An 11,758-nucleotide genomic window follows, 5' to 3' on the forward strand; every position below is an offset into this window, starting at 1 on the left:
AACTTCTAGGTGTTCAAACAAAGTATGTTGTTTGCGGATAAGCGGTACAAGAAGTGTTGTCGCCTTTGCGGCTAACATTGTTTTTCTCATTGTTGATTGTTGATTGATATCGCAGCCATCTATACCAGTGGAGGGAATTAGAAACTCAACGTCTGTAGGGGTAACACACTCATCCCCTGGTTAAAGTGAAATGCCTATAACACCCCCCTCGCGTAACCGCATACTTGTGACCCAATACTCCTAGTTTCTCTACACCTACCTTGAGTCCTTGAGTAAAAGAGTGAGAAGGTTTCACATAAGTCAACCGTGCCGTTGTTAATATGCACAACACAGAGGCCAAAGTTCGCAACCATAGCATGGAAGAACCTCCACCAAAAGTATGTTCAAGCCCATCATTAAGGTATTTATATGCCTGATCATGAAACTCAAACAAGAAGGCATCTAAAACACAAAGGCCCATCAAATAAGGTAATACAAAAAATAAGGGAGAAGTTTGTGATAATGTTTTTCGATTCCATACTCAGAGGGAAATAGGTAGTGGTTGCTGTTTTCTTGAATACCATATGATGAAGCAAAAAAAAAAAAACTATAGGGTAAGTACTGATTATCTCATAACATTTGTTTTAAAATCCTCTAAATTTTTTCGTTCTACATTTTAGAAGATGAACATAAGTTGATAACAAAGCCAGCTAAAAGCCTGTGAAACAATCCTCCAGTATGAGCTGCTCAAAGCCTCAAAACACACTACCATGCCCTTTAAGTTTGACACTAATCTGGATTTTGTCTGTTCAATTCAAGAAAGGTGGAAGTAGGTATTCTCTTTTATCTCTCAACTTCTAATTTGTGAAATTGTTGGTGAAATTGTTTTGATTCTCCCAATTGTAGGCTGAAATTTAGTTGGTGAAATTGTTTTGAATCTCCCAATTGTAGGCTGAAAAAGAAAGATATGCCCTCATATTCAAAAGCAGACACTATCCAAATGAACTGTCTACTTGCAAATGTGGTGGTCCATTTCTTCTTGGTGTCAAAATAAGTTTATGACTTTAAGAGAACTTGGAATTGTAAGATGGAATGATTAAGAATTGACACTATGGTTATCCTAAATCCTTATATTTTGCTTTTTCAATCAATATTGTTTTGTAAACTATTGTGAAATGTTAGACTGGGTGTTATATGAGAATGGGTAAGTTTACAATTTTATACTAAAGATTTGAACTCTAATTTCTCATTTTGAAACAGGAGTGGTTAAGTTCTGCAAGTATTTAATTATTTATACTTTTCTTGAGTAAACTGAGTCAACATGGCTAGAACTTGGAATCTTTACATAAATTAAATGTTGATTCAGTACATAGTGGTGCTAAAGCCAGTATCAATTGAAAGCTATTGTCATGAGCATTGCTTAGAAGAATAGAAAGCTTTAGATCACTGATTTAGAAAGATAATATGAGTGTGAAATATACTTGCAGCCTCGTGCCAAAATGGTTTTGTCAAGTTGCTAGAGCATTGCTTAGAAGAATAGAAAGCTCAAACACAGAGATCATTGCAGACTTTTGAAATTGGTGGGGATCGTGAACGTATGCCTAAGCCTATAATCAGAGTATTTGGAGTTTTAAAGGAATGTGCTGGTAAGGTATATCATGTTTTCTTTTAGGAAAATGAAACACTACAGCATTTTTTTAGCTGGTTCCCTTGCAAAAACATTAGCACAATTGCATAAAACGGGAAAACAAAATCTCCTTTTCTTTCCTTGTTTCATCCATTATACTCTATTGTCTTATCTTCTTTGGTGAAACTTTAAAATCCTTGATTTTAGGAACCTGCAAGTGTCTTATGCTGGTTGTGGTTCTTGATTGAGCCTCTGAATTGAACCTTATTGCAGGTTAATATGGAACATGGCCTTGACTCAACAATAGGGAAACCAATAATGCAGGCTTCCCAAGAAGTTGACTCAACAAATGGTAGCAATTTTGTCACTAAAGAGTCCAATTTTGGAATTCAATATTTGTTGTTTTGGAATCATTCTTCTACAGATTTTGGTTGTTCCCAGATATTTGGCCTTCCGTGTTGTACAGTTTCTTATCAAATACAACGGGCATTACATAATTCCTTCATTATCTGCGAACTTTTCGAATACTTCAGATACTTTTCTTTCACTTTTTTTTATATGATTCTGTCATTAATTGTAGTAATTTGAGATTTAAATTTTCATCGTTCTCGAATTGAAGCAATTTGATATAATCGAATTGAGCTTTTGTTTTTGGTGTTTTTATAATTCTATTTGAAGTTAGGGTTTTGTTTTTCCTCAATTCAAGTGCTTTAGTTTGAGAATGAAGGAGGCGTTGATCTTGTGGTACTTTTCTTTTCCTTTTCTTTTTTTTTTGGGGATTGTTTAAATTTTAGAGAAAATTATTTTAAACTACCTTTTCTATACCCTTGTTTGTAAAAAACTACCTTATGTAATTTTTTTTGCAAAAAACTACCTTATGTAATATATATTTTGCAAAAGACTACCATTTAACGTTTTTTTGGGTTTGACCGTTGAAACTAACTGTTCACCTTCACGTGCAACTCACGTGATCTTTTATTCATTGCCTTCTTCTTCATTTCAGCGCTTTCTGAGTTCTTCTCCTCTCACTACTTTCTCTCTCCTCAATTCCACCATAAACTGTGACACCATTACATCTTTCCCTAACGATATACTCGGTTCCTTCTCTTCATGCCCCTTCTTCACCTGCCCCACTACCATTATATGTGACCCAACTGTTAGCCCACACGGCAGTTTCACCATCCCGTTGAACTCTGTTTCTGTTTCAGAAACCTTCTCCGGACACCTCGTCGCCGTTTCTGATGCTGCCCCTTCATCTCCTTTTGGGTTTTTCAATTGCCTCCATAATTCTGAGCCCAATAACCATGCTTGCATGCCACTTTTGTAAATTGAGCTATTATCGTCGTTTCTAATTCTGCCAGTGAAAACCAAATTAGAAATAATTCCCCGCGGTTTTTTCTGCCATGACGTTTGGATTGTGAAACGTGGTGGAGTTTCGGTATTTTCCAAGAACCGCAAGAGGGCTGGAAATTGAGTAGTCATCAAGAAACAGTAAACAAAAACAAGACCCATTAAAAGGTGAAGTGATTCGCACGGCCGTACCCCATTGACCTCTGTAACAATTATTCATACAGAAAGAGAGGAGAAACCTGATGGGGTAGATAACTGGGAGCCAAGGTTTGCTGGGCATCAAAGCTTAAGAGAAAAGGAAGATCACGTGAGTTGCACGTGAAGGTCAACAGTTAGTTTCAACGGTCAAACCAAAAAAAAACCGTTAAATGGTAGTCTTTTGCAAAATATATATTACATAAGGTAGTTTTTTGCAAAAAAAATTGCATAAGGTAGTTTTTTGCAAACAAGGGTATAGAAAAGGTAGTTTAAAATAATTTTCTCTAAATTTTATGAATTTTGTTCTTGAAGATTTGTTCTTCATTTTGTTTACTGATTTATAATTCTGCGCTTTTCTCCAGTAGGAATTTACTTTCTTTTTTGTGAGTTTGCTTTAATCTTATGATTTTATTCTTGAAAGATATGTTCTTGATTTTGTTGATTGATTTCAAGTTCAGCATGATGATTTGATGTAGTTTAGTATTGGAAAAGGAGATGCTTTTGTTAACATTATTTTTGAAAACCCTCAACATTTGATTGAAGCATGTAAACAATTGGGAATAGGTACTTATGAGGGTTAAATTTTAGGACATCTAGGAAAATTTAAATGGTAAAATAGTGAATGAATTTATTTGGAGAGGAAGATGAGTGAATATGTAGACTGGATATTGTTCTTTATTGTCAGAAAAAATTGATTACATTAATGGGTATTTATAGTGTTGAGTTTGGTTATAAGTTTACTAAAATATCTTAGATATTTTTATTTTTTAATTATTTTTCTAGGATCTTCCATCATATTATCTTAGATATTTTTATTTTTTAATTCTTTAGTTTAGATATTTTTATATTTAATTAAAATCCTAGATTTTTTTAGATTATTTTAACACTCCCCCTAATCTGAAAAATCTTGAACTCTAAGTTGTCTTCTGAACTTGATAAATCTATCAGTTGATATGGGTTTTGTGAAAATGTTTGCAAGCTGCTCCCCCGTCTTGCAGAATTGTAGTTCGATCTCTTTCTTGTCTATTAACTCACGAATGTAGTGATGTCGTATCTCGATGTGTTTTGATCTGCTATGAAACACTGGATTCTTCGTCATTGCTATTGTTGACATGTTGTCGCAGAACATTGTAGTTGATGTCTCTTGCTTATGTTGTAGATTGATTAATATCCTTCTGAGCCAGACTGCTTCACGTGCTGCACTTGTTGCTACAATGTACTCTGCTTCTGCTGATGATAAAACTACTGTCGCCTGTTTTTTTGATGACCATGAGACCACCTTGTTTCCAATCTGAAATACGTACCCGCTTGTACTTTTTCTATCATCCACGCTTCCAGCCTAGTCGCTATCGGTGTATCCTGTGAGCTTGAAATCTTTTTCAGTTTCGTACATGATCTCATAGCTTTTTGTTCCCTTAATGTATCTGAGAATCCTCTTTGTTGCTGTTAGATGATCCTTGCTCGGTTCACTCATGAACCTGGATATAATGCTGACAGCGTTGACTATATCTGGTCTTGTATGTGTGAGATAGATAAGAGAGCCGACCAAGCTTCGATACATTGCTCCGTCGACTTTTGGTTTGCTATCGTACTTTGATAACTTCTCATTGATTTCCATTGGTGTAGCCAGCGGTTTACATTCACCCATTTCTTGAGAAGGTCTTCTGCATATTTCTCTTGTGATAGAAATATTCTTCCTGGGCTTTGTTTGATCTGTATGCCAAGGAAGTATTTCATTGTACCAAGGTCTGTCAACATAGCCTTTTTAAATTCTTCGATCATCGTTGGATGTGTGCCTGTATAGATTAGATCATCCACGTACAGGCATAAAATGAGAAAGTTGTTACCTTGTGTCTTGATGTATAGTGAAGGTTCACTCGGACTCTTGATGAAACCATGCTGGAGAAGATAATTGTCGATGTTGCTGTTCCACGCTTAGGGTACTTGTTTGAGTCCGTACAGAGTTTTTCGAAGGCGGTATACTTTGTCTTCTTGGCCTTTGATGACGTATCCCTGCGGTTGCTCGACGTACACTTCTTCTTCAAGTTCTCCATTTAGAAATGCTGATTTGACATCGAGCTGAAAGACTGGTAGTTGATGTTGTGCTGCTAATGCCAGGACTGTTCTGATTGTCTCCATGCGGACAACTGGTGCATATGTTTCGTTGAAGTCGATTCCTGGTTGTTGCGCATATCCCTTTGCTACGAGCCTTGCTTTGTACTTGTTGATGGAGCCATCATCATTATGTTTCACCTTGTAGACCCACTTGAGTCCGATGACTTCCTTGTCTTGTGGTTTGTCTACAAGTTTCCATATGTGATTCTTCTCGATCATTTTGATTTCTTTGTTCATAGCCTCAATCCATGTTTCTTCTTGTGCTGCTTCTTGAAATGTTTATGGCTCACTAGCGAAGAGAGCCATCATTGCTTGGTCACAACGGTAATCTTGTAACCATGATGGCGGTTGCCGATCTCGTGTTGATCTTCGGGCTTCTTGATGTTGAGGAGTTGAACGTGATGTTTGGCGCTTCTTGGGCTTGGGGATGATCTTGTACTTTCAGGTGTACTTGAACTCGGAGATGATGGGTTTGTTGGTTGGTCTGCTCCGTTTTCTTCACTTGGAACTCTTAGGAGAGTATCTCCTTCGCGAGCTTCAGTTTCTTTTTCTTTCCACGTCCATTCGGCTACTTCGTCGAAAATTACGTCTCTAGAGATGATTAATTGTTTAGATTCAGGCTTGTAAAGGCGATATCCTTTTGTTTCGTGACTGTATCTAATGAATATGCATTTTTCTCCCTTCTCATCGAGCTTTTCCCGATTCTTCTTCGGGATGTGGGCATAAGCTACGCATCCGAACACTTTGAGGTGTTCTACTCTTGGCTTTCTCCTGTTCCAAGCTTCATATGGCGTTAAATCCTTAACTGCTTTTGTGGGAGATCTATTGAGGATATATACTACCGTGTGAACAGCTTCGGCCCAGTATCTTTTGGGTAGATGTTTACCCTGCATCGTGCTGCGGGCCATCTCTGCTATAGTGCGGTTTTTCCTTTCTGCGACACCATTTTGTTTGAGGTGTACGCCTTGCTGTAAGTTCTCTTTTAATTCCATGCTTCTTACAGAAGTTGTTGAATTCGTTGCTTGTAAATTCTCCGCCACGATCCGTTCTAAGAATCTTAAGAGAATGCCCACTTTGATTTTCTGTGAGGGCTTTGAATTCCATGAAGTGGGAAAAAACTTATGATTTTTTCTCCAGAAAATATACCCACATCATGCGGGAGTAGTCATCTACGAACAAAAGAAAATATCTTTTTCCGCCAAGAGACGAATTCTTGGTAGGACCCCAGATATCTGCATGAACAAGCTCTAGAGGAGCATTGGCCCTCCAAGGTGCGGTAGGAAATGGCAATCTGTGCATCTTGCCATATATACAGCCTTCGCAAATTTTTCTTTCATTTTCTATTGATGGTAGTCCAATTACCATTTCTTTTTGTTTTAATAGTTTTAGACTGTTAAAATTTAGATGCTCGAATCTCAAATACCATAAGGTGGATTCATCATTTATTGAGCTTAAAGCCAATTTTTCTTCAAATGGCAATTTTAATGGGAAGATTTTGTTAGGAACCATTTCAACAGTTGTTATTATCTGAACCTTATTTTTATCATAGATTTGACATTTGTTATTCTCAAATTTAACCATATATCCTTTTTTAATTTATTAGCCTACGCTTAATAAATTTTGTGCAAGTCCGGGAACATAAAAACTTCATGAATTAATTTTGATGAGCCATTTTTTGTTTTAACGACGATTGTTCCTTTTCTGGCGACATCTTCTTTTTTACCGTCGCCAAGTGTGATGTGTGTTTTAACATTTTCGTCAAGAGTGACAAAATAATTTTTATTGCCAGTGATGTGATTTGAACAACCACTATCAATATACCATATGTCATTTACTTTTTCTTGTGCATTTAATCCAGTGTAAAATATTTGCTCTCCGGAATTATTGTTTTCGGAATAGTTTGCTTCTTTTTTTTGTTGATACCAACAATCTTTTTCGAAGTGAGTGTGTTTGTTACACCTCTTACATTTGTACCGACAATCATTAGTATTGTGGTTAGTTTTCTTACATATTTTACAATAAAAATCAGTTTGATTATTTAATCGAATCCTTTAATTTTTAAAATTTTCTTTCCTCCTTGCTACAATTAGTTGATGTTTGTCCTTTTTCATAATTTTTACAATGACTATTTTCATTTTCACCATTAGAAAATTTTAATTTAGCTTGAAAAACTTATTCTAGTGGTTCTTCGTTAAATCTTTTTAATCTATCTTCATGTGCAAGTAGTGATCTCATTAGTTCGGGTATACTTAATTGAGATAAATTTTTCTTGTTAACTTCTTCTATTGTTGTGGCAATAATGTTATATTTTTGTGATAGACTCTTTAATAGTTTTCGAATCACATTTTCATCTTCTATTTTACCACCATTTGATCTTATTTGATAAATTATATTAGTGACTCGGTCAAAAAATGAATGTATTGTTTCATTTTCTGCCATTAATAAATTATCAAATTCTCTCCATAGTGATTGGAGTTTAAAAAGAATTACCTCTTCGGAACCTCTGTATTTTGTCTCCAGGATCCTCCAAACCTCCGTAGCTGTTTTTGCAGGCATGATCGTTGTAAGTATTGCCTCGTCGACTCCACGATATAATAGGGATAGGGCATAGATATCCCTTATTCTATTTTGTTTATATTGTTTTATTTTTGTTTCATCCCAAGATAACTCTTTAATGTCATCTTTGGGTGGTTGCTCGTAACCTTCTTATACTAATTCTCATAAATCTTGGGAGATAAATATTGACCTCATTTGCATAGCCCATTGTTCATATTTTTCTCCCTTAAATGTGGGAACCCAATTAACTTGGGGGTAATTAGTGGTTGAGGTCATTTTTTATTTTGTGGTTAGAGGTTTATTTTATTGTGGAGTATGTTGGTTAATGTGTTTAGGTTGTTTGGAGGTCTTGGTTTTAATTAGCTCTGATACCAAATGTAGGAAAATTTAGATGGTAAAATAGTGAATGAATTTATTTGGAGAGGAAGATGAGTGAATATGTAGAATGAATATTGTTCTTCATTGCCAAAAAATTGATTACACAATGGGTATTTATAGTGTTGAGTTTGGTTACAAGTTTACTAAAATATCTTAGATATTTTTATTTTTTAATTACTTTTCTAGGATCTTTCATTATATTATGTTAGATATTTTTATTTTTTAATTCTTTAATTTAGATATTTTTATATTTAATTAAAATCCTAGATTTTTCTAGATTATTTTAAGACAACAACTACTATTATGGCTTTAAAATATTCAAAACTAAGTCATTTAAGATCTTTGTGATGCTCTGCCTATTGTGATAAGATGAGGATTTTGGGATAGTGTGAATGTTGAATAACCTTTTCTATCATTCATAATTGAATTAGAATTCCAAATCAAACTTTATCATTCCCTTCTAAAAAAATTTTAAGTTTCCCATTTATTTTAAGTTTCTCACTGATATGTTAGATTTGTAGGCATTTGGGGGCTGCCTTGGTTGTTTGAACGCCTTGAAAGCCATTCTGAGCTGCTGGAAATTGGTATCTTGGGCATGGGTTGCTCCTGCAACTAGTATGCAGATGTTTTGGTGGCAATTGCATCAGGTTGTCTGTCTATGAGGCCTGTAGGACTGCTGAGCCTGCTGATTGCTGCTGTACAGGTGCTGGAGGAGTAGGCTTCGTATTTGATTACGTTTTTTGATTACGTTTTAGATATATTTATTGTACGCCTGCTGTAACTGGAATGAAGAAACCAACATTAACACCAAAAGTCGTAATATACTAGAAATTTGGTAACAAAGCATGCTATAAGATTGAGGAAGTTCAGGAAGAATCTCCTCAAAATGGGTGCCCTGCTTTGGCTATTCCTCAAAAGGCTCCTTCCCTTTTTCGATGTTATTTGGAGCTTCCTGGATTATCTAATGTTTCATAACCTTGTAAGAAAAAGAAGGAGGCTGAACAATTTGCTGCACTTATAACTTTTAACAATGTTTGACCTTTTTTTCCTTTTCATTTGGGTTTTTATTTTATTTTATAATTTGGGATTTTTTTTGGTATGATAATTTGGGATTATTTTGAATGTGGGTTTTTTTGTTCTTATGATTTCTAAAGTTTTCTTGTATACAACATTCTATTACTTAATGCTGGTCCACCAAGAGTAGGTTTTTGGTGGTCGGATGTACACAATCTTATTTTGTTAGGGATGATAAAGATATTATTTCCGATCGACTATTGTACCTAATATTACATGCATTTTCACATAAATAAAAAATTATTTGATTTAAAAAGTGATTTTATTATAGCCCGTTATTATAGAAAATTAAAGACTAAATTTTTGACCATATGGAAATAAGAAATATAAAAAGTAAAAAGTAAGGAACGAAATAGGAAAAATACATGAGCAAAAGAACTCAAAGATCAAGCCCTAAAAATCGTAAAGCATCTAGATGCACCAAAAATCAAATCCAAAAAGTTGAAATCCAAATCCTCTGATCTTTCCTGGACGTCAATTAGGTGTGGAGATGTAAAAAGTGTCGTGTAAAAGCCACAATTGCGTAATATAGACTACAGAAAAACACATATTGAACCCTATGCACAAAAACAGGTAAGCTAAACACTATTAAATATCAATATCACATAGAACCCATAATATATCCTATAATGGTAGTTGATGGTTCACATGAATGCCAAACATATCTTAAATTTTCAGGAGATACCTTAGAATCTACCAATCCATTACCACACTCTATAAAACATACATTTCAGGAGGAAACATATCTTATATTCCATCGTAAGTAAACAAATTCAATCAAAAACCATTGCTTATACATGATGGATTGCGATTAACGAATGACCTTAGTTAAATCTTCAACGTTGAAGGCCTAATGAGCGACTTGATGAAGCTTATGTTTCCTACAAAAGTAAGGTCGTCAGCAATGATTTTTTCACAGTCTGTCATGACCTAGTCACTCAAAAACATAGGTTCCCCTTTAAATTATATTTTAACTTATATTTTAACTTACCAATAAAACCTTAAATGCTTAAATAATAGCATGTAACGCAAAAAAAAAGCCTAACTACTGAATAATAACATGGACCTCATAGTCAATGGTAAAAAGGTAACTTTTTAAAAATACTGTAAACAAAGACAAAGAAAAATAACAGCAAATAAAAACTGCACTTTTCAATACACATCAAGTCGTTCTTACATCTCTGATCAACGGATGATCATTGACATGATCAGGGAACAACAACAATATGAATGAAAAGCACAATAGATGCAAACCCAAAAGATCAGTGACACAATCAGAAATCAGAAAATAACAAAAATAAGAAACAAATGGCAGTCAGTGCAAGAAAACATGGTTACTCAGATTTTAGTTACTATGATACTGTTCTATACGCATTAAGGATTTCTTACATTTCTGATCAAAGCTGATTGTTGACATGATCAAGAAATAACAACAACAATAATACAAAGTACAATAAATGCAACCAACAAAGATTAGTGACACAAGTAAAAAATAACAAAAAGAATACTGTTGCTGAGATTTAGCTACCATGACATAGCCAACTCAGCCCAACAAAACCAGAACAACACCAAATAAAACCAAAAAAAAATGCAATAGCTGTACTTATTATCATAATCATTGGTTGGTAGATATGTGTGTTTATGTCTTCAAATGAAAACGCTGAACATAAGCAATTTGAAACAATTTAAATGGTATTCTTCTTAAGATCATCATCATCATCCTACTCAGTATATATGCCACTCATAGAAAAACTAAGGCCAGGGTCTGGGGAGGGAAAGATGGCGGCAACTCATACCCATAAAGGAGAGCGCGGCCAAAGGAGTCCCCTGGCTCGAAGAAGATAAAGAGACGTGATTACACTTGAAAGATAATTTAAAGGCCTATAAAATAAAGTGGAACCACTACAAAAGAAAACAAAAAGCTAATAGAAAGGAAATGATAAAAGTAGGAGATAGGACCTGAAATTCAAACTCTTTAACAACAAAATATTTTCCAGCTGAAAATATATATTTAACGGTTAATAATAAATTAAAAAAATGAGCTTAAATAAATGGTAATCGGATTTTATGCCATTTAAAACATGTATTATATTTTATTAGAACTTGGGTTTAATTTTCACCGACCCCAAAAGCCATGTATTCGGAAAAAATTGCTACTTTACAACTTGCTATATATTTTTTTTTACTAAAGCATTATTTTTTTATTAGTGTTTATTTTAAAATTAAGTTTAATGTTGGTTGTGTTATCTCGGTTTTAGGTGAAGAGTTAATTATTCCGTTTCGAGATGCTAATCAACTAATCTTGGGTTGAATAGCGTTTTTTCGTAATTTCAACTTTCGTAATTTTAATTAATTCAACCATCAACAAGACCAATTAACAACCAATTTTCTGCTTTTGTAATTTTGAATGGCGATAAAAAGATTTAACTCGTTTTGCACTTAAGACTAATAAATAATTTCACCTCAACTTTCGTACTTTAG

The 11,758-nt window shown here is 34.5% G+C and overlaps 1 protein-coding gene across 1 annotated transcript; it reads left to right on the plus strand.

The window, feature by feature from the left end:
• The first annotated feature begins 1,576 nt into the window (after nucleotides 1-1,576).
• LOC130818577 (fumarate hydratase 1, mitochondrial-like) lies at nucleotides 1,577-2,168 on the plus strand. Its single transcript, XM_057684741.1, has 3 exons — nucleotides 1,577-1,630; nucleotides 1,880-1,969; nucleotides 2,031-2,168. The coding sequence occupies exons 1-3, from the start codon at nucleotides 1,577-1,579 to the stop codon at nucleotides 2,166-2,168; spliced, it is 282 nt and encodes a 93-aa protein (XP_057540724.1).
• The last annotated feature ends 9,590 nt before the right edge of the window (nucleotides 2,169-11,758 follow it).

This window comes from Amaranthus tricolor, chromosome 7 (genome assembly GCF_026212465.1).
Source record: "Amaranthus tricolor cultivar Red isolate AtriRed21 chromosome 7, ASM2621246v1, whole genome shotgun sequence".
In the NCBI taxonomy this organism is placed as follows: domain Eukaryota; kingdom Viridiplantae; phylum Streptophyta; class Magnoliopsida; order Caryophyllales; family Amaranthaceae; genus Amaranthus; species Amaranthus tricolor.